The sequence below is a fragment of the Lissotriton vulgaris genome, chromosome 3_1, assembly GCF_964263255.1.
Source record: "Lissotriton vulgaris chromosome 3_1, aLisVul1.2, whole genome shotgun sequence".
Classification (NCBI taxonomy): domain Eukaryota; kingdom Metazoa; phylum Chordata; class Amphibia; order Caudata; family Salamandridae; genus Lissotriton; species Lissotriton vulgaris.
In genome coordinates, this window is record NC_141689.1 from 1,040,424,448 (window position 1) to 1,040,447,974 (window position 23,527).

At 45.7% G+C, this 23,527-nt stretch overlaps 1 protein-coding gene across 3 annotated transcripts in view; it reads left to right on the forward strand.

The window, feature by feature from the left end:
- The window catches only part of LOC147727367 (very-long-chain (3R)-3-hydroxyacyl-CoA dehydratase-like), a 204,172-nt gene that overhangs the window by 80,259 nt on the left and 100,386 nt on the right, over positions 1 to 23,527 (forward strand). For all 3 annotated transcript variants that reach the window (XM_086961449.1, XM_086961451.1, XM_086961448.1), the window contains exon 3: positions 20,121 to 20,248. In XM_086961449.1, coding sequence (XP_086817575.1) covers positions 20,121 to 20,248 — 128 coding nt within the window. The remainder of the gene's footprint in view (positions 1 to 20,120; positions 20,249 to 23,527) is intronic.

Here is a 23,527-nt window from a genome sequence, read left to right on the forward strand (position 1 = left end):
AGTCTACTTCCCCCTCCACGGACTCCTGGTCCACCACCGCGGGTGGCCGATCTGTCTCATGGGGTGTGGAAGCCGGAGCAGGCTTTCTCTGTCTCCGGGTCTGTCCCTTCTTAGCAGCGGGTTGGGCCATTGTTCCAGGCTCCAACCCAGGCGAACTCCCTCTCCGGGCAGTCGCAGACCGTGTGCTGACACAGGCCCAGTCAGGTGTACCCAGCATCGCAGAATGCGTCCGGTATTCCACCTCTCTCCAAGTGTTGTGTTCCATGTCATTCCCCAACAGACAATCGACTGGTACGGCAGGGCTTACGGCAACTCGAAGTGAACCTGCAACCCCCTCCCACTCAAAGGGAACCTCAGCCACTGGATAGTGGCCCATTCTGCCGTCAGCCATCGCGGCGGGGTGGAGTACATTAGGAACAACCTGCTCTGGGGACACCAGCTGACTTCTCACCATAGTCATGCTGGCTCCTGTATCCCTCAGAGCCTCCCCTCTCTGGCCATTGATGGTAACCCATTGCCCATACTTTGTAGTATTTGGGGGCACCTGGATCTTTGGCACCATCTCCCGCTCTCCCAGGGACACTAAGGTGACACCCGCCCACTCACCCCCCTTATCTAAGGGCAACTCCTCCCCGAGCGCTACACTAGCTACTCCCGGTGACTTTCCTCCGGTGGGAGGGGGTGGTCTCTTTGGGCATCTGACATCTCCCTTATAATGTCCAACGCCACCGCATTCAAAACAGTGGAGAACCCTGGGCTGCTGGCTCTGGCCAGGATGAGGGTTCCGGGGCGGGTTTGCCCTAGGGGTGAAACCTGCTCCCTTCCCTTGGAAGTTATTTTGGGGACCTTTAGAGAACTCTTTCTTTTTCTCCCCCCCCTCCTTCTTCTGGGGGGCGCCCTGTCCGGCTTTTTGAGATTCCCCTCCAGTCCCCTTGGTGGACACCCGGGTACTTGTCCAGATGTCCGCCTCCTCTGCAAGCTTCCGGGGATTGGTCAGCTTGCTGTCTACCAGGTGTTGGCGCAGCTCGGGAAAACATTTCTCGAGGAGGTGTTCTCTCAAAAACAGATCGTACAGCCCCTCATAATCCTTTACCTCACTGCCCTTGACCCAACCCTCTAAAGCCTTTCTGGCGTAATCAAGGAAGTCCACCCAGTTCTGAGTTCCCATCTTGTGGCTCCCCCTAAACTTCTGTCGGTACCTCTCTGGGGTGAGCCCGAACTTCCTCAATAACGCCAGCTTCATGGTGGGGTAGTTTGTCTGTTCCTCTGGATCCAGGGCCAACAAGGTGTCCCGACCAGCAGGAGGCATGTACTTGTACAAACTACCCCCCCAGTGCTACTTCTGCACTCCATGAACCTTCAAAGAAACCTCATAAGCGGCCAGCCACTTAGCAACATCATCCCCCTGACTGAAGCTCGCTATCAGGTCCTTTGGGATATAGGGTTTGGTCTCCCTGGCTGACTCTTTCGGTTCGCTGCCACCATTCCTAACAGGAGAGGACCCCCGTTGTAGACTTTGGAGCTCCAGTTCCTTCAGCCTAAACTCGTGGACCATCCTCTTCTCCTCTTTCTCCTGTTCCAACTTAGCCAGCTCCCACTTTAGCTGTCTTTTCTCCCTCCTATCGGTGAGCTCGGCTTCTGTTAGGCTTTTCCCAGAAATGCTACTGCCCTTTCTGGAATAGGACACTGGTCCGGTGAGCAAGTTTTCCCCCTCATGGCGGAATAACTCCTCCACCCCCCCTTCTGTGCCCTGGTCAACCTCTTCATCCTCCTCCTTTGTCTCTTGGTGTGCCTCCACCCAGGCCCTAAGGCTAGTCTGGAGCTCCCCCTTCCTAGCACCATGTTTGAAAAAGACCCCCATTTGCTGGCAGAACATTCTCAATTGGGGCACGGAATAGACTTCCAGGTTTTCCACCGCAAACTCCATGGTGAATCTGGCAAACCTGGATACACACCAGAAATTTCAGAAGGGTGAGGGTAACCTAAAACCAACTCCACCCACCACCAGGAATAAATTTAGAAAAAACAAAAAGACTAATTGGGAGGGCCGCAAGGAGAAAACTCCTGGTGTAGGTTGGGTGTATTACGCCAAATTACTAGTAAGTAGCTGCAACCAAGTCCGCAATCCCACCGCTAGGCACCAATATGTTGGAATTAGGTAGCCTGGCCTAGGGCAAGACTAACATTTAGAGGCACAGTGTAAAGGTTGCAGACCACCCAAAAGTAACTTCACGCAATAGCACTCAAAAAGAAAAACACTACACCAAAATTATATGAAAATACGTACTGCTTTATGTAAAAATAATATTCTCTCTGTTGTCAAATTTAAGTATCTCACATGTAATTAGCTCAAAAACATTTCAGATCACTTTTAGAATCAGCAGTTACACTTTTGAAATTAATAGCAGATTAACACGTTGCCTTTTAAAGCAGTTGCTATATCCCTGAACTCCTATTACACTTGTACATTAGGATAAACTGTACCTTAGAATCAATCAGGTTATTTATCACTTCTGCTAGAACCTTGGGAGGAAAAACCCCAGCAACACCTAAATACAAGTAGATTTCCTTATGAGATGAAAGCACAAATCTTATTAGTCAGGGAATTTGTTACAGATTCTATCAAGGTGCTAGCTTAAATCATCAGTGGTACATTCCTAGCATTTCTAGCGCTTAATTAGGCATAGTTTCTAAAGATGTCCTATACTCTATAACTGGTCTCAGCAAAAGCAATAACACTCTTAATTTACTATGCAGATTGAGAATTAATTCCAATAGCGCATTACAGTTGAATGTGCACCACAACCAAGTCTGGTAGAAAACCCTTCTAGGTCCATAGGACAGTTAATGATGCAATGTGCTTCTGTTTTGCCTTCCAAACACTCTACTCCATCAGAGGGGAGCCAACTGTCGTTAATGAACAAGAGTCAGGGGTTGACTGGGACTCTTATATTCTTTACACCCCTCAGCTAACCAGGCTCCTCGTTATAAATAGTGTTTCCACAGTTAAGCCCCTCGTTTTCCAGGCTCTTCCCCCCTCCCTCTTCTTTACAGGCTCAACCAGTGTGGAAAGGAACCCAGACGAAAAGGAGGCCTAACCAGCTCTCCCTCGCCTCCCCTCACTCCTCACCGCTTACTTTGGATGAGCAGGCAACAGTCGAGTCCTCCGCTCACCCTCTGGACTCGAGGGCTCTTTACCGCTGCTACTCGGCCCCCTCGCTCCCTCTCAGAGGAGCAGAGACCTCTTCTGCGCACAGAAAACGGAGCGCAGACACGGTGATGCAGCCTCGTCACAGGGCTGCTCCTCACCGTCCAGGATCTGTCCCTCGGCGCCCCACTCGATCTCTGCCACTCGCCGAGACCGCCTCCGGACAGCTCTCCTCAGCGTCGCGTCGGCGCTTCCACACGCCCCCGGGCTCTCCTGCGCATGCGCGGGAGAGAAGCGACACTGCACTGGGCCTGCTCGGTCCTAGGCCCCTCCTGAGGGAGTATTACAGCCGACTGGGCATGCGCGAGTGCGCCTCAGCAAAGCGTCTCGCCCAGGCTCTTCTTGGTGAACCGGGACTCCGCTCGGTAACGCGACTGGAGCGCGGAAGGTGCCCCCGGGGTCCCGCTTCCGAAGGGAAGCCCTGACAAGCTTCCCAGGCTCAGTGGATCCCGGGGTTGAGCGCTTTACCAGAACGCTTGATGCCTTTCACCAAGGACTCCAGGGATCAGTTGTCTGTAGATCCAGCTAGGGCTCCTCAGGACACCAGCCTTCCCCAGCACCCAGGAAGGTAGGGACAGCGCTAGCTTGATTCTATACCCAGTTCTCCTCACAAAGTCCTCTTAGCACTTGACTTGAAGAAGGGGTTGGGATTTTTCTAAGGAAGGATATCCTTCCTGAGTCTCTTTCTGCTGGGCAGAGGACTGCGCACCGCAGCACTGCAGTCTCCTTCTCCTCAAACCTCCCCTGTACAGTTTGAACAAGGGGCAAGCTAGGCGCCCAGGGTCTCCAGTAATCCTACACAGCGGGGTCAGGACAAATAACTCAAAAGGGGAATTTTGAGGTGACAACCCAAGGCAGCTTCCCTATCTAGGAGGTCAACCCTATGTCTAACCTCTCCCACCCTTGGCTACAGCCTGTCCTCCAGCTGACTTCCACAGGTAGACAAAATGGCTGCCCCGCATTCCGCCTTATATAGGCTGCCCTTCAGTGGTCCAGAATGGACCAGAAGGTTCTGGAATGCCCTATGTTAGGCTATGGCCAAGTTCTGTTGGTGACAGTTGGGGCAGTTGGTGGCCACCATTTTAGGTGGTGCCAACTTTCCTGTCAGAACAGGCCTCTGGGCCTGAGGTAAAATATTATGAGGGGGGAAGAAAACACCTATCCCCCTGACCAACACCTACAAAAAGTCAGTAGACACAAAAATTAACAAGGGTAAGAGGGGCAAAAAGGGGACAAAATAAATAAAAATTGGGAGGGACTTCGCCAAAAAGCCAGACAGGTCTAACAGCTACCCTTCTTCTTGTGTGCTTTTTCTTCTTCAGTCCAGTCTGTTTTCCACTGTCCTGACATTTTTAGAATCTTCTGCCTTCTGTACCGGTCATCTACTTGTCCTATGAACTTTTTCTCTACCTCTGACACTTTGCAAGTCAGATTATTTCTGCGTGCATATGAAGTATCTAATGTATCCCAAGGAAGAAAGAACTTTGTTAATCTGTCTTCCTTTTTGTAATAGTCCCACTTATTCATTTGTTTATAATTCGGGACTTCAGGCAGTACCGAATCATAGTTTGAAAAGTAGTACTCGAACCCTTCTCTACCATAAAATATACTGAGCAATAAACCACATGTTATCCCATAAGTCAGTGGGAGATGATGATATCTGATGCCTTCATCTACAGAAGCCGGCAATTGCATGCATACATAACATTCTTTGGCCTCCATGGCATCGATATACTCATACAATAGCTTGGCATATGCATTTGACCTAAAATTTCCCTGTGACTCGTCTACGTGTAACCTACGAGCTTCATTTGCCAGTAACGTCTTTTCACGGATGACATTGCTCTCCTCCTTCTTCCCAACAAGAGCAGGTTTCAAAGTCGTTACAGGCTTTACATCTGTTGTCTCTTTTTCACTTGCATGTCCTACCATGTACGATGTGGTAACTACTGTAATAATAAGAAAAATTACTACTGCTATTAGTGTACCTATTATGCATTTTGCTTTTCGGTTTGGGTTGCCATTCTCCATGTTATCAAAACAGCGTAGCTCTTTCCTTCTCGAAGAAAAGTTTTCTTTCCAAGTCTTTGTCTTGCTTTGTTTGCTTTCTCAGTCTGTAAAGTGCTCTTTAGTCAACAAAAAGTCTCTTTTCACAACAATGTCTTTTTATCTTCAGCAATAGACAACCCTAACCCTTCTCCGTCCTCTAAATGTAATCCCTAATTTTATTCTTCTTTCCACTCGGCACTAGGTTATCTTCTTCTTTATAGCTTAAATACAAAAGTCTTTATGCATCTACAATTATTCTCGTACCTGCAGCTCTAATAACATGTTCCAATAATTCCAAACGAATGACTTTTATTTCTTGTTCTGGTATTTGATGACCAAAAGTCGGAAACTCTAATCGATTTAGCACTAGATCTTTGATCCGACTCAAGTAAGGGGGTATGGGAAGTGTGAAAGTCAGTAACCCCTCAGTCTCGATTCCAGGCGTCAACATCCATATCTCCACTGCCACAAATGGATCGAGATTGATCACTTTCACTTCTTTCACTCTCCCAGATTTCTGTCCCCAAGACATCTGCTAGATAAGTCCACTCAGGGGTGGCGTACCTTCTGCAGGGCACACGTACCCTTCTTGATCTTCTCGGACTCTCAGATCCTGAATCTGTAGTTTCTTCTTCTTGATCCGACTCTTCAGAAATCGGGACAAGGGTTCTCTCTTGATTTGCTTTTAAGCTTGGCCTTCTCCTTCTCTCCGGCCAACTAGCTTCGTCACTCCTTGTCCTCCTGCTCCTTGTCCTTGGACTTGTTTCTTGATCACTCACAGCTTGTTCGGTATCTGATTCGAACTCCCAGGTACTCTCTTCTTCTGAGACGACTTCGGTCTCACTGGTGTCCTGACCGTCGTCAGCCTGCTCCGGCACAGGCTCAGCCTCTTCAATCACCTCTACAGCTTTACTTTCCCCCTCTGTGGCTTCTCCGCTTTCCGCTGGATTCTCATCCGAGAGAGGAGCTGTTTCTTCCAGAGGTGTTGGCACTCTTCGGGTGTGTGAGGCGTGTATCCAGTTGGGCAAGCCTCCACACTTTACTGCAGTGTTCGTAACTAGTATGACTTGGAACGGTCCTCTCCAGCGCACGTCTAGACAGTTCTTCCTGACATGCTTCTTCACCAGGACCCAGTCCCCCGGACACAGGTCATGGCACAAGTCTTGTGCTGATGGAACCTCTGCAGCCTGGACCTGGAGGGACACAGAATGAATGGCATCAGATAGTCCCTTGCAGTAGTCCAAGATCAAATCGTCTGTGATGTTCAACAACGCTGCAGTCGGAACCGATGGCAATCTCATAGCTCTTCCCATTAGCACCTGGTGTGGAGAGAGACCTGTCCTTCTATCTGGTGTGCTACGTATGCTCATAAGAACCAATGGAAGTGCATCAGGCCAACTCAGAGATGTCGATGAACAAACTTTAGCAAGTCTGGATTTTATCGTACTGTTAATTTGCTCTACGATCCCTGAAGCTTCTGGTCGATAACTGCAATGGAGCTTCTGGTCAATACTCAAGGCTGAACATAGCATCTTCACTATTTCGCTGTTGAAATGAGTTCCTCTGTCCGATTCCAAAGAGGATGGCACCCCGAACCTCGGTATCAACTCTCTAAGCAACAATTTTGCTACTGTAAGTGTATCGCACCTACGTGTCGGGTAAGCTTCAACCCATCTAGAAAATATACAGACAATCACTAAGACATATCTGAGTCGATTGCACTTGGGCATTTCGATGAAATCCAGCTGCATTCTATTGAAAGGCCCCCCAGACCTTCCTATGTGACTCAAAGTAACTGGTGTTCTCTTTCCTACGTTTAGTTGCTGACAGATCGCACAACGCTGACATACTGCTTCTGCCGCTACTCTAAACTTCGGGTTAAACCACGTTTGTCTGAATACTCTCACCATAGCATCTCTACCTATGTGTGCTGATCCATGCAATTTCCTTGCCATTGGACTAACAAGTTCGTTTGGTAAAACTGCTCTCCCATCTGCAGAAATCCAAAAATTCATTTCACTTTTAGTACATCCAGCTGTTTCCCAGCTCTTTTTCTCATCATCTGGAGCATTTTCCTGAACACACTTTAACTCGTCCCATGTATCTACAGTGTCTAACAACATAGTCAATTCAGTTCTTTCCTGTATTCCCCCCACTTCTACATTGGTGTGAGAATATCCCTGTTCTGCACAGTAACGTGCTACCTCATCGGCATAACGGTTGCCTTGCGACACAAAGTCTACATTCTTCGTGTGCGCGGCGCATTTGACAACCGCTATGGCTGTCGGACCTTGCAATGCTTCTAACAATAATCTCACGAATTCTCCATTCCTAATAGGAGAACCCGAGGAGGTCATGTAACCTCTTTGAGACCATAACTGCCCATAGTCGTGAACTACCCCGAAACCATACTGGCTATCGGTGTATATGGTGACTCGAATTTTGTTACCTGCTAAACAGGCACGGGTCAAAGCAATGATTTCAGCTACCTGAGCGGAATGTACTCCTTCCAGGCAAGCGGCTTCCACAACTCTGGTAATAGTACAAACTGCATAAGCTGCTCTCAGCTGACCGATATCGTCTCTTACGCATGAACCATCAACAAAGAATATTTCATCGGGGTCAGTCAATGGCTCATCTACGATATCTGGTCTCGGTTTGGTGCATAGTTCAGTCACATCAAGGCAGTCATGATCTGTACAAATTTCATCATCAATATCATTTGGAAGTGGCATCAAAGTAGCAGGATTCAAGACAGAGCATCTCTTTAGGGTCACATTCTCGGCAGCCAATATGACTTGCTCGTAGCGTGTGAGCCTGCTATTCGTCAGATGCGGAGTCTTAGTCCTGGTCATTAACAATTCCACAGAATGCGGTACGTACACCACTAACTGATGTCCCATAACCACACTTTCACATCTTTCAATGCTGACACCCGTTGCAGCTACGGATTTGAGACATCCGGGCAACGCTGCGGCTACTGGATCTAATGTAGCCGAAAAGTAAGCAACTGGCCTACGCGCATTGCCGTGTATCTGGGCCAAAACTGCTAAAGCGCAACCTTCTCTTTCGCAGCAGTAAAGCAAGAATGGTTTTTCGTAATCAGGCATTCCCAAAGCCGGGGCACGACATAAGTCCTCCCTCAGCTGCAAAAATGCCATCAAACAATCTTTGTCCCATGGTACCGGATCACTCACTCCTTTGTGCGTCAGTTGTAATAAAGGTTTTGCCTTCAGTGAAAAGTTGGCTATCCACTGCCGACAATAACCGACCATGCCTAGAAACATCCTGACTTCTCTTTGTGTTTTAGGCTCGTTCATTTTCATGATCGCCTCTATTCTGTCTGGAGACACCTTCCGTTTTCCCTTTTCAATCCTGTGGCCCAAGTATTGCACTTCGGTGAGACAGTACTGCAATTTACTTGGAGACACCTTGTGTCCGTTCTCGGCCAAATGATTTAGTAAGGTGATGGTGTCTACCTTGCAAGCTTCCTCAGTTTCTGACGCCACTAGGAGGTCGTCTATGTACTGGACTAGAACCGAGTTCTTGGGCAGTACTAGACTTTCAAGATTTTTCTTCAACAGCTGGTTAAAAATCGATGGGCTTTCTGTATACCCCTGGGGAATACGACACCATGTTAAAACGCGATTTTCCAGCTTAAAAGCGAAAAGATACTGGCTCTCCTCATCTAAAGGAATCGAAAAGAAAGCCTGGCACAAGTCTATCACTGTGAACCATTCAGCTTGGAACGGTATCTGAAACAATATCACTGATGGATTCGGTACCACTGGACAACATGAAACAACGATATTATTAATCTTTCGAAGGTCCTGCACTATTCTGTATTTCCCACTAGGCTTCTGCAAACCCATAATCGGGGAGTTACATGGACTTCCCATGATCTCCTTCAGTATTCCCTGTTTAATCATGGATTCGATCACAGGCTTTATTCCTTCAATTGTCTCCGGTGTCAACTTATATTGTGGTGTTCTTGGAAACTCAGCATTGGGTTTTACCATGATCTTTACCGGTTCTACCCCTTTAATCAGTCCTATTTCTTCTCCAGTAAAATCCCACACTTCAGCTGACACTGTCTCCTTCAAGTCCTGTGGAAGCTCCTCCACCGTTAGGGTAGGATATAGTTCCACGCATTCCTGCGAGTTTACAACCTTAAAATCAGCATCATCATCGTTGGTCTGCACTTCTACTCCTTCAGGTGTGCAATATATGGTGCAATTTAATTTACACAACAGATCTCTTCCTAACAGACACACAGGGCTAGAATCACAAATCACAAACTGATGTTCATCACTGTAATTCCCTATCTTCACTGACACTGGTTCAGTCAGAGGATTCGTCATTCTCCTGTTTGCGACTCCTACCACCTGAATCGTTTCTCCCGACATTGGCAAACCTGGGACTACCGCCGATCTCAAAGTGGATCGAGTTGCCCCCGTGTCTACCAAAAAGGTCGTAGGACATCCAGCCACCTCAGCCTCTACGTATGGTCCTCTCTGGTCTACCTCCAGGGCTGCTCCTAGAGTACAGTCTTCTTCCCTATTCACTCGTTGCCCTGTAAGAGGATCAACGTAGTAGCATTCTTCTCCTCCTACGAACAGTGGCAGTTGTCTATAGGTTTTTCCTCCATTTGTAATGCGAGGCGGTTGAGGGAACGGGGCTCGAGGAGTCTGAGTCCCCCCTTTGATGAACTTTCCCTTCGGGACTGCTGCTCCCTTAACCATGCTGGTTTGAACCTCATCCTCCTCCTGTTCTAATTCCCCCGTCTCGACATTATAGGGACACTCGCGTCTCCAATGTCCCACCTCGTTACACTGATGGCACCTCGTTGTCTTTTTAAGTGTTGCGATATCTAGCCTCGGTCTCGGCCTTTCTTCCTCATCTCTGCTTTGATTATTCTGTTTCTTTACTGGTGTTCCTGTTCCCTGTTGCCGCTGTCCACCCTTTCCAGCTGATTGCATCTGCACCAACATCAGCTTTTCCTTAAGTTTCTTTGCTTTTGAGTCTATTTCATCGCTACAGTACCTTGCATACCTCAGAATCTCGTCTAACGGTTTGTTCTGCCAACAAATCAAATGCTGTTGTATCATTAAGCTTATGTCTGGCCTCAATCCTAGGACAAACTTCGACACAAACTGTCCTATGTCTTTGGGGTCCATTACATCCAACCCACTGTACTGTTTGAATGCTTTCAGCAATCTCTCATAGAACTCGTGAACGGTCTCTTTAGGTTCCTGAGTTGTTCGATCTATCTTAACCCAGTCTATGTCTTGCACCGGCACTTTCTCTTTTAACCATGCAATTACCCTTTCGTGCTTTTCCATTACTCTCTCTGATGGACCGTTTGTCTGAGCATCCCTCGGGGGTTCACAAGCGGGCCATTCAATACTAAGTTTGCATGCCGTCCACAAATCTCCTGGTACTACGATATCAAACAGAGTGTTCAAATCGATCCACAGTACCTTAGAGATCTTCACGAACCTCTCTACCTGCTTATACCACTCAACGGGGTTCTCTCTTAACTTGGGGAAAGAATTAGTAAATGCCGCTAAATCCCCCCTACTCCAGGGTACATGCACGTAGTTTCCGTTCGCGATTTCTCGCAAAGGAAAAGCTTCCATGCGCATTAGCTCTCCATCTTGGGATCTCGCAAGTGTACTCCTTCTGACGGATCCCCTCTTAGACCATCTTTCCTCCCATTTATCCAAATCCCTCCATACTCTGATACTCAGGATCAGTTCCTTTATGAGTACTTTCAGCCCGATCGTCCTGCGATCATCCAGATCTTGATCCGTGCAATTTAGCCTATGGTTACCCTGTAACGCTTTAGTTCGTGACATGTCTATCATATACCTGTCCGCCAACTCAGATAATTTTTCATGAACTGACCTCGCTTTCCGGGTAACGTCCTTAGACATAAACAGTCTGATTTTAAACTCATTACATCGAGCCGTTTTGCCTTTATCTCAGCTTTCAGTACCTCAGTCCTAGGTGGTTCGCTTACATCCCTCTCACCCCCACTAAGAGCCCTACGTCTCGGTGCAGGTGAGTTATGAGGCGTCCTTCTTGTTTCTCTTTGTTCCCACCTCTCTAGATCCCAAGCTCTCCCATCCTCCCTTGGGGTATGGTGGAACATTGATCTATTCCCCATTACTACATTCTGTCTTTTCGGCTCGGTCCCTCTAGATGCGAGATAGGATCTTCCGTTCTGTTCCACATCACTGCAACTTCCTTGCTGTCTGGTGTCACTTAATAAATGGAAAGGTCCTTCACGGTCCTCCATGTTCCCGCGATCCCGTCCGTGATCACTGGATGTATGGCGAGACCTTTCACGACTCTCTATATTCTCGTGACTCCAGTGTCGCACGTTTTCTCCCGGGGCATGGTGAGTGCACCTGAAGCCATCTCGGTACTCCTGCGTCTTTCGTTCTCCCTCACTAAGAATGAGGCGAGGCACTCCCCCACACCCTGCACTCCTGTCGTCGCACATTTGTCTACTGCCACTAGTGGTATGGCAAGTATCTCCCTTGCTTCCTTGACTCCCTCTCTCCCACTCAGGGCTGCTTTCGTCAGCTCCGCAGTGAGAGAGGATCCTGTTATCCTGATCTCTCCATTCTGCTTCGGTTTCTAACTTTTTATTCTGAGTCTCTTCGGCAGCATCCCATTCTCTCAAATACTCCCTTAATTCCTTAAAGGATTTCGGTTTCGGTCCCCTCAGATCCATCTGTCCTCTCTCCCTCTGTTCTGTCCAGGGACCCGTTGCTGAATCCAATGGGGTACTCCGACTCCTTGGTCCTAGCAACTGCCTTTGGGAATTGATCGTATTATTCCTACTCTCCATCTCTGCCCTTTCCCTGTCCCATCGTGCCTGTTCCTCCTGCTGGGCTCCCTCTGGGTTGTAGATTGACACTATAGGACCTATGGTAACAGGTACTTGTAGAGCATCCGATACGACCTTGCATGCTGCGTTTCTGGCACCTTCTGGACCACGAATCTTCCTACTACCTTCTGTACGGGACTAGATTGAGGTACTTCCTCACCTTTCTTGGGATTCCACTCTGATACTGGGAGCGGTTTATATTCCCCCCATCTAGCTCCGTCCCCTTGCTGTTGTTCGGGACTTTCAGCTTCTCTGTTGTACGGAGGTGGTCTATCTAATAGTAGCCTATCTATCAGATCCTCATCTGGCTCGCTATCCTCATCTTCCTCTAGAGGTTTCTTTTCTCCCGTAGTCTCTAACATTGTGAACAGTTTGTCTGCTTCTATCTTCTGCACCCTCCACTTTTTAGCTTCATCGTCCCATTTAGCATCCTGCACTGCCTTTACCGATCGTCTCACTCTTTCTTGGCGCCTATTCAAGCTCTTTTCGTGTGCCGCTCTAAACCATGCACTAAGGGCTTCGAACTGTGTTGGCCTCGGTAGAGGTCTCGTTGCGAGCATTACTGCTTTCAGTTGGTTCAATACTTCTAGCTTAAACGTCCCGTATCTCGGAAACGTCAATTCCTTATTCCCTTCTGTTAGCTTATTCCACTCAGAGATCCATAGTATTGAGTGTAAGCCTACATTCACTGCCATATGGTAAGCTGGTGTGCCCTCTGGTGGAGCTTCTTCTCCTGCATACAAGTTTCCTCTATCTCTCTTAAAGATCGCCCTTAAACGCTTAAAACACTTCATTTTCAATAATCTACGATTTTCCTTAATTCTCTTCCTTGTTTACGTCCCGCTGACAAACCAACCAATCCCTACGCGGCTCTCGCTAACCAGCCTATCCCAGCGCGGTTCTACACCAACCGGCCAATCTCAGCGCGGCTCTACGCTGACGTCACTTGTCCCCTCTGCAGCAGTTCCCCTCCTTTCTCAACTCGTCTCACGGTCTTGCATGCGTTTTCATTCATACGCCGAAAAATGACTACTTCCGTCCAAGCGATCACTTTTCTCTGACTGTACGGCCACAGTCTAACTGTAATTGTCACCTCAACTGACGAGACGTCTTTCCTCTCACGGTCAGACGCTCGCCTTAACTGATAGGTTACTTTCACACAGTAAACGTCCGACCAGCGTCCGTTACTCATACACTCACTCTGTCACTCCCCCTATCATCGGTCCTTCGGGCGATCAATGGTACCTCATGACCCCCTTTCAATGGTAGACAATTACTCTGGGTGTTCGATACACCCGAACCACTTAAGCTCTCCTTGAACTTAAGATTTTATCCGGTTGCGCGCGCTCACAACCTTCCCTCAATCACACTACAGGCATTCAACTCCGCTTGACATTACAACACAAGTACAACATAAAACACCGCAATCTGGCAACGCATGACCCTTATACTCACTCTCGACCGACTCTGCTGCTTTTCTCTCGACGCACCGTCAGCACCGTCTTCGGCAGGGATTCTTCTTCTGGTCGTCGATGACTAGGGACCTTGGGGTAATCTAGACCTAACCTAGGTTGTCTTCCTCAAGAAGAAAACCATCTTTCTCTGCTACCAACTGCGGGGAATGAGATTTTGATACCTTTTCTGATCACTTAGATACCTATCTCATTCATCTATTTGGATCGATTATTTTCTGTCATTGAGTAAAAGACAAACCCCGCATAGGTTAAATTAACCCCATAAACTGACGCAACTCTGAAGAACCACTTACGACTGATGAAGTTTTAAAAGTTTAATATAAAATCAGAATAAGTTGCATATACAATCCTCTCAGGATAAGATTCAACAAGTATACAGGAACTAGAAGGAACATAAATTCCCTAAAGAACCTCAGTCTACAAAAGAATACAATCAAAGTCAATTCCAATATCAGCAGATTAAAAAGCATAGACACAAAGTGGTTCCGTTGCGTCATCTACAACAAGAGAATAAACAAGTTAATTCTGTCCCTACTCTATACTAGGTGACATCCCTACTTCGCAAGTTCCTTACCTAAAAAAGGTGTCAGCAGTTTGACTTCCAAAGAAGTTCAAACTCTCTTAGCCTCTAATGGTAACTTATGTCGAGAAACAGTACCCTCTCTGCCTACCCATCCGCTCTCTAAGGGTCCTCGGCCTACTGCTCTCTCGCGCTCTGTTCTCTCTGCGCTCTGAGTTCTTCGCTCCTCTTCCCTTGCTCTTCTCCCCAGGGTGCTGTCCCTAAATACACAATCACAGTATGGGTGGAACGCCCCTTTGACGCCCACCACGTACATATTCACATGATGTCATTTCTAGCTCTTTCCATAGCTTCATCTCTTCGCGTCGTCCGTTAAGTTGACCTTGCTTCGTAGGCACCATCTTCATCTTCTTGCTGGTGACTTCATTGACATTCCAATTGACACTTTCAGAGCAAAGTCTATCACCTCAACAGACCTTTATTCTTTACGACTGTATTCGTAACCTCATTTGGTCCTGTGAACGGTCATTTCTAAACAAGACCCAAATTCCAAGCGTCTCTTATCTCACTTAGGCCATAAACTTCGTCCAGCATTGTCACCTTAAATCTAGCAAGACCTTTGACTCTTGTCTCGCACATTCAGATCAAGGCTATCCACGATTCCTGTGAGCCCACTAAATTACATATAGCGGACTACACTCCTGCGAACTCTTGGTCAGTTAGGTTAAAATCACACATGACCAAACCTTTCTAACATTCCTACAAAAACCCTTCTACACAGTATAACCTTTAACACACAGTTATATATAATCGAATTTAGCAAAGCAATGATTATACGCGAATGCATCTTACATATAGCACAACATTTATATTCTCGTGCTTACATAGTGCTATACATACTCTGCACATTTCTTCGCTTTACGTTTCGTCTTCTTTTCTCCGTTTAATAATTCACACGTATATTCAGTTTTGCACGTTCTTAAGCATTTCTATACATTTCTATATTAGCCCACTATGTATACGGGCCTTTCTAATTCTAATACACTTTATAGAGTAGATACAGATACATTTCCTATTACATTGGTTACATCGGCTAACTTTACGCTACAAGTGCTAACTTCACGTTATAGATTCTACGTTTGCGTTATGTGCTTGTGAATATGGTACATACATATTTTTTATTCAAATTGCGCTCTCTCATGAGTAAGTCTATAATCAAAGTGATTGGAACCCGGTGTGGTCTGGGTTTGTTATTGAGATGGTCACAGATAACCCTGATCCTTTCCTGCAGTGACACGTTTGTTTCATGGCCACTGTGGCCATTGAGTCCTTATATAGAGAATAGCATATTTTCGACCCGATTTATGAAGTCTGTGGTAGCCTGTATTTAGCAAGTTGTTAATGAAGAAAAGGGCTATAAGGAAAGCTCTACATATTTCTCTATGGGTTCAAATCTAGAACCGCATCCAGAAACTATGGACCTACAGGGGTATTGGAAATTAAATTAAATGAAAATAGTTTTTTCATAGCACACTAATGCCTGCCTGAAGGCATTTACGCGTTTTTTTTTTGGAAGAAAAAGAGACGGAAGATCGAAAGAATGATGACAGGAGGTCCTGACATGGAGAGAAAGAGGAAAAAACTATTCATTAAAAAGTCGTATTTTCAGGGCTTTCCTAAAAGCACAAAGGTTCAGATAAAAGGGAATGGAGTTCAGTCACTTGGCTGTACAGTACAAAATTCCTACCACCCCAAGGATTTCTCTTGGCTTTGAGGACCATCACATTGAGGACTGAAGAGGACTGCAAGATTCTGGACGGGTGGTACTAACTGAATTTCTGTTTCAGATATTGAGGGCCAAGGCCATTCAGTGCTTTAAAAGCAATGCAAAGTGCCTTGAAATCAACTCTCTTGCGGATAGGTAACAAGTGGAGCTGAGCCAAGGCTTGAGAGCCAGAATGATGCCTAGGGATTCTAAGTGTATCATGTGCGCTGGAAGCATTCTTCTGCACTTTGGGCAATGTATAAATCACCAGAGTGTGAGGGGTTTTTGTGTTAAAAAAAAGGAATTATTTTTGGCTAAAGTTCCCTTCTTCTTTTGTTGCTGGTGTAAGTCTCAAGATCTCCTTTTGTATATCACAAGTGGGATCCTTTGTAAGTTTGGTATCGTCATAGTCTCTGTTAGCTTGTTGGCGTTAGATACCTACAGATCCGATAGATATGTCTGGCAATACAATCCCACCTCCTTTGTCTGTTGACTTGAAAAATACTTCAATAGTCATTAAGTGTATTAAGGGTCTTACGACATTCTAGTGTGATAATATAAGGTGTGGAAATATTCTTTTGTTGCAATTCATGAATGTCCTTAATCACAAGTTTCTCAAAAGTCAATATTTCTATGGGGGCTGCTGGATGGAAGAAGAAATGTCGAGGAAAGGCGCATGCCTGTGGCATCGGTTGTGCCACAAGGTCTTTCTTTGTAGAATGCTCTTAATCTTATCTTTCTGAAGGATCTCATGAGTTCTGAATGTAAATCAAGGAAATCAACTTGCTCAGTTGGTCCAGAGAGCAGCCTTCAACTTAACAAAGAAATGGCCGTTTCAGATAAGGTTTGTGATGATAAATTGTAAATGGGAATAACTGGGGTGTCTGTTAATCCTGAGTGGGCCCCATTGGTAGTGCTTCCAGCTTTTTTTGTCTCTCCCCTGATTCCTCCATCTCACTCGTCCTCTCCATTCCTGCTGTGGTTCATCCCTTCCTAGAAAATAGCTCTGTTCTTTCTGATTGGTGGCCCCACTAGCACCCTGTCTTGGGTCTGAATTATCACTGTACACCTCTGCGGTCTCTGACAGGGATACACATTTCTTCTGTCTGTTAAACCTCGCCCAAGCTTTATAGCCTGTGGGTGCTCTGGACCTGGTAGTGTAGTAGTCTTCGGTCAATACGTGCAAACTCAGTATGTCTCTTCTATTTTTGTCAAGGTAGCATTAGGATCTGCAATTATATCGAATTTTGAAATCTCTTTTTATTAGTCAGAAATTTCTTCTAGGATTTTCTTTGAATGTTCAATTGCCGTGTCGGTCCGTAGCACCATTCAGTGCCTGGAACTTGTGGCTCCTAAATGATAATGACCGTGTTGGTATTTCATTACTTCTGTGACGCCTACTGGTATATCCCTAACCTGCAGTCTGACTGGTATTACATCTGCCTTTAGGTATTCTGTCATCATTTGAATCATGAGTTGTAAGCGTATATATTTAATGTGTCATTTTTCTAACTTTTCTGGAAGATCGGTGGTAGATGTATTATCTTTGTTCTCTGTGAATAGGGATGGTTCTTTTAGAATTTACTGACAATAGTCCTCCGAGTATGTGGGAATAAAATCTGACATGACCTAGTGAGTTATTTTTGAAAAGGGGCAGTTAAATAGCTGGGATGGTAATCTCCTATATTAGTCACTAAGATTTGGCCAAATAATCACGCTTGCAATCCTGCGATTGCACTGACTAGGTTACAGGTAACAAGGGAACCAGAGTGTCATCTGGGACCTTGGTAAGCTTAAGTCTAAAGAGCAGTGGCTCCAAGACCATAGATATCACAATCAATGTACAAATACATCAATTGATCAATTTAATCAATTGTATATTAAAAGAAACAATGTGACAGCACAGTGGATGTGTGGTGAAAAAGGTGCTCAGTGCTAACTTTAAGACGTTCGGTATTCACAGATGGCATTTAGGAGTCCTGAATACCGAAATGAGTAAGTGTCTTCTGTGAATACCAAAATGAGTAAGTGCCTTCTGTGAATATGAAAATTCTAGTAAGTTTAGGATTTTGTCTTAAGTTAATTCTGTGAATCGGGCCCAGAGAATTTATGAGACAATGATGCTGGCTACTGGAGGTGTGCTTGAGGAAGGCTATACAATGTTATTTTTTTCGAGCACACACCAACATTTAAATACCTGTAAATTAACTGTGCAGATATTTCAGAATATATCAAAATAAAGAAAGCACAAATGTGGCACATTTTTGGGTAATTCTAAGTGTGGTGGAAACAAATATTTTAATACGATCAAAACACATCAATATACTAGGTGATGACATTTCCACACATTGTCGTTTGTGCGTTGTATACTTTTATCAATGAAACTGTATGTGGTGGTGCAAATGTAGTTGTCATTGAAGATGTGTTGTTTGTAATGGCAGAACACTACCACACGATTCATACTTCACTAATCTGCATCACTCCACGCTGTGTCACTGCTTTCTACTTTGCACCACTCCACTCTACGCCTCTCTACTCTACACCACTCCACACTATGCCAATCCACTCTACGCCACACTAATCTACTCCGCACTCTACACCACTCTACTCTACCCTGCACCATTCCACTCTGCTCTTAAACAATCTACTCTGCGTCACTGCACTGTGCACCACTCCACTCCTGTGCATTCTGCTCTAAACCACGTTACTCTTCGCTGCACTACTGCACTCTATTCCAATGCACTCTACAATATTTTACAAAAAAATGCACTCTATACGACTGGACTCTATGCCAATTTATTCTGCACCACTTTATTCTATGCCATTTTACTCTACTCTGCAACACTTTACGTCACTGCACTATACACCACTCTATTCTACTCTGCACCACTGCTGTGAACGCCACTATACTCTTCACCACTCTATGCCACTGCATTCTACGCCAACTACGCTTCATTACTGCATGCTATGCCACTCTACTGTACACCTTTGCACTATACATCCCTTTACTCTGCACTACTGCACTCTACATCACTTTACTCTGTGCCACTCCACTCTACACAATTCTGATCTACACCACTACACTCTCCACCACTGAAATCTCTGCCACTCTACACTACTGCACTTTATGCCAATGCACTCCACACCACTGCATGCCACTACACTCTACGCCACTGTAATCTACTGTGCACCACTGCACTCAATCACACCGCACTCTACTCTGCAATACTGCACACTACGCCACTTCATTCTACACTAGTGCACTCTACGCCTCTATTCTATGCCAATGCACTCTACCGTGCACCATTCCAATATAACCTGCACCACTCCACTTAACTCTGATGTACAGTGCAGTAGCATAGTGCAGTGGTGTGGAGTAGATTGTTTCACTCTACTCCACTCTACACCAATGCACTTTACACCACCCTACTCTGAAGCAAGGCACTGTACCCCACTGCGCTCTACTCCAACTACTCTGCACAACAGCACACTAGGCCACTCTACACCATTGCGCTCTATGCCACTCAATTCTACTCTATAACAAAAACAATGTCTCAGCAGGTAATGTTTATAAGACCGTTAAATAAAAAATGCACATCAAATTACAAAAAAGAAGGAGAAGAGAGACTCAAGGGCTGGTGAGAGATGCACAAAGCAATCTATATTTAGGGAAAAATAATACAAAGAACAGTATCAGCACTGCTTACAATAAATGTGGACGTAACCCGAGAGAACTTGTGCACATGGGGGCTCTTGAGACATACGGTGAGTGGTGCAAGTGACAAGTGACACAGCGAGTAAAGGCGCAAGGTAAACACACTTAATAATATAGACAAAGTATTTTTTGTTCACAGTTAGTTTTGGCATGAATGGTTTTACAATGGATAGACAATTTCGTGAAAAGTAGAGTTGCTCCAAGATTTGCGCTGGGCGGTCAACGGTGTTTCGACCTTTAATAACTTAAGGTCATCTTCAGGACCAGGTTACTGTAAGTTTACGTGCTGAGTACGCTGTGGGTCCAGGGAAATGTATTACTATGATAGTACACTGCTAGCTGCTGAAGATGCTGGATGTACACATCTGTACATTATGCCAAAGTATAGGAATGGATATGTTATATATCATTTTGAAAATAGAAATGAGGTTCAATTTTTCCAGTCGTATCATGTACAGTCTCATCATTTGTCTTGTTTTTGCATATTCAGATGCCTTTGCCGATACATTTTATGCCATGGGATACGTGATGCGTGTTTGCCAGCTGCTGTCGGTCTTGGAGCTGCTACACATACTTCTTGGAATTGAAAAAAAGCGCTTCTGGCCAAGATTTATACAGGTATGTCATAAGCTGGTCTGTGGCAGTGCAAAGTTGGGAATAGTATACTATACGTTTTTGCTCTTAGTGAAGCAGTTGATTGTCTCAGAATAAGGTGCAAAAAAGAATAAATAAGGCATTAATGGATTGGGGTGTGTGCGGCCCTATTTTCTGTACAGTTTGCAGCTGCCTTAGATATTGCATTTCCCATTCCAACCCTGAGTGACACTTTCTGTCTGTTACAATGGAGTCCAAAACGAAGGCGTGAGAGTTATTTCTTCAAATCCATTGTATGTTTTCGTACAAAAGGTGGAAAGGAGCGGGAACAGGGCCACCCATAGTAAGTAGGGCCCTCCTGAGCATTTTAGTGTTTGTGTAGCATGTACTCTCACTCACAGGAATTATCGCTCCAAAGTTGTGATTACTTGAGCTAGTGTTGACTAATAGTAAATAGTACTCATGGTGATGTAGCTGACGGTATGATTTATCAAAGACGTCTCTGAACCATGTTCCAGGGGCCACGGGGCATGCAGGAGTTACTCAGCCCCAGGAGGCGATTGAGGCCTTCTACCTCTGATGTCATGAGGCCAAACCTACTATGGGTCCCGCTCTATTGGCCCAAGACCCGCCTTCTACACTTGACTCTCTGCTCGAGCTACGCTACTCAACTATCAAGGCTCCCTTAGAGGAAGCTCACATACAGTTCAGTCAACACGACTTATAACTCAACATGCGGGAAGCGCGGCCATAAATCAATGTCCAGTCAAATACTTGTTTTTGTATAAAAAGTACTATTTTATTCTAACTCTACGCATGCAAAGGCTAACAACATTCAAAAAAGCAATAACAAAGTCCCCTTGAGGTAGAGCGCTAGTAGTTGTCAGGTCACTCCCTGTCCTCCCACCTCTAGTGGGACTCATGGGAGTGGCCGGAGTTCTCACGTGAATGTCAGCCACAGTGATATGTGCATCGAAGGCTAAACCTGGGTCCTCAGCCCTACTCTATGATTTTCTCATCAGCCCCATCTCCCTCTTCCTGCAATATGCCCAGGCCCCTTTCCTGGTGATCTGCCACTGTATCAAAGAGCCCTTTGAAATGTACAGGGAGAGCCTGGCTCTCCCCTCATCCACTGCTTGTCCCACCTAGCTCACAGGAATGCAGTAATACACATTTCTGTCTTGGGGATTCCTCTACTCCCCATGTATTCACCAGGCAGGCCTGAGCTTCTCAAAATGGAACCCAAGAACTTCCATGTTATGTAGTAGTGGAGTCCCTTCTGCACGTAGGGTACATGCACAGCACACACACTGCCTAGTACTGTTGTCCTCAAGTATTATGCTACCACCAGCATTCCGACATGCAGCACACACACTCAGTCTGTGCACACTGTTCAGTACTGCAGCCTCGTTGTACTGCACAAGTGTATGTTATTTTAAAAGCGCACAGTGTCAGCACACACATGTTTACCATGTGCGCACTGTACTACACTTCTCCCTAGGTGTATTGTATTCCTTGCAAGCACACTTGCACTCAGCAAATGTTTTCATCATGCATACACTTTCACATCAACCTGATGTAAGCCAGGGGAGAGTTAAACACATAGCAACAGAACTTTTCAAAAGGTGAGTTTGCCTGTAGGCCTCACTCCAGTGGCAAAGGGTAAAAAGAACCTGCTCCCAACAATGTATGCTGCTATCACTGCGCTTGCGCTGTTTAACTCCTGGTGAAGGTTGTAGCCTTCCACCACTATGAGGGTAGCACTTTGGGCACACCTTCGCGTTCAACCAAACTGCAATCTGTGAGACAGGGCTATGTCATGACACACACACATGATCCTTGTTCGCCTATGTCAAAAAATCTGCATTAGGGATCCAGACAACAATACAGTTGGGCACTCAGAGCAGGGGTACGTCTCTCACTGTGCAGAGGACTTTACTGTCCCAACAACATCAATCTTGTTAAGAAGAATAAACAGTAGAACCGGATCCCCAACAGCAAAGTTATTTTTTCAAATAGATTATACTTATTATTATTATTATGTTTCTTATATAGCGCCTGAATCGACCCCCGAAGGGGTATCTCCGCGCTTGCCTTGGGAACCCGTCCTGGCTTTTCCCCAAGGTGAAAGCCAGGCATCCCGCCGCGGGGGGCCGTTGTGGAGATTAAGCAAGCTTAATGCCCAGAGTTGCAGAGTGTGAACCCATGATTAGGTCAGGCACCGAAGCGAGAATTATCGAGTCCATGGACATTTGAGCTCAAGACCCTGCCGCGTCGGGAATTGAACCCTGGTCCCGGGTCTGACCTCTGCTTCAGGGTCTGCCTGCTCTAACCATTGAGCTCCATGCTCACCGGAAAATCATATCTATCTGTTTACCTGTGCAATTCTCTCAAACCCGTCAGGACCTAACATTTCACCTATAGAGAAGACACTGCGTACCCTCATGCAGTGTTCACCAAGGCTTGCAAAAGACAAAAAATCCTCTCTTTGTAAAGATTATGGGGCTGATTTAGAGTTTGCTGTGTTTGCAACAAAGTACCATGTCCGCCAAACCCTAGATCTACAATCTTTAAATGAGGTTTTGGTCAGTTTCTGTCCCCTGTTGGTTCTGTTGACAGAAAACAGCTGTCCCTGTTTGGCTGTCGTAGAGATAGGCATTACGCTGCCCACCCTATTCAAAGTGGACAGCATGATGTCCTTTTTATCTGTCTCTCACAGCTAGGATATATGTGATGTTCATTTTTTAAATCCTTTATTGGTATAATAAGGATGACAGTGATTACCGGTCAAAGTACATGAACTTATTAATGTTACTAAAGCATATTTACACAGGGTTACTATTGATTTTTACCTTTACTCCTAAAATGATGGCCTTATTTACATGTGGTCTGTTGATCTTGTACCTTTTACCAAGTCAATAGACATACCTGATGTGTTCATATAACTCTTTAGGGAGTTAGAGATAATTATAAATATACATACTGCTGGTGAAAAAAGTCAGTGTGTTAATTGCTGCATAGTATTTAGTAGTGTGTGTGTAATAATTGTGCAGTCAGTGCTTGTACTTTTACTTTTTATAAAGAAATTATTTATTTAGTGTTATTATTGCCTGCCAGCGAATGGTGGTTACTAGCCCAACCCACCACCCTTGAGTAGGCATTGGACTGCTCCGCTCCGCTAGCGTCAGAGAGTCAAGTGCTACAATGGGGTGTTGGGTCCACATTTGTCCTCCCACAGGAACCAATTACTTATGCAGGCCACACAGCTAATGGTCCGTTTCCTTAGAGGGTAATTTGTTGTTT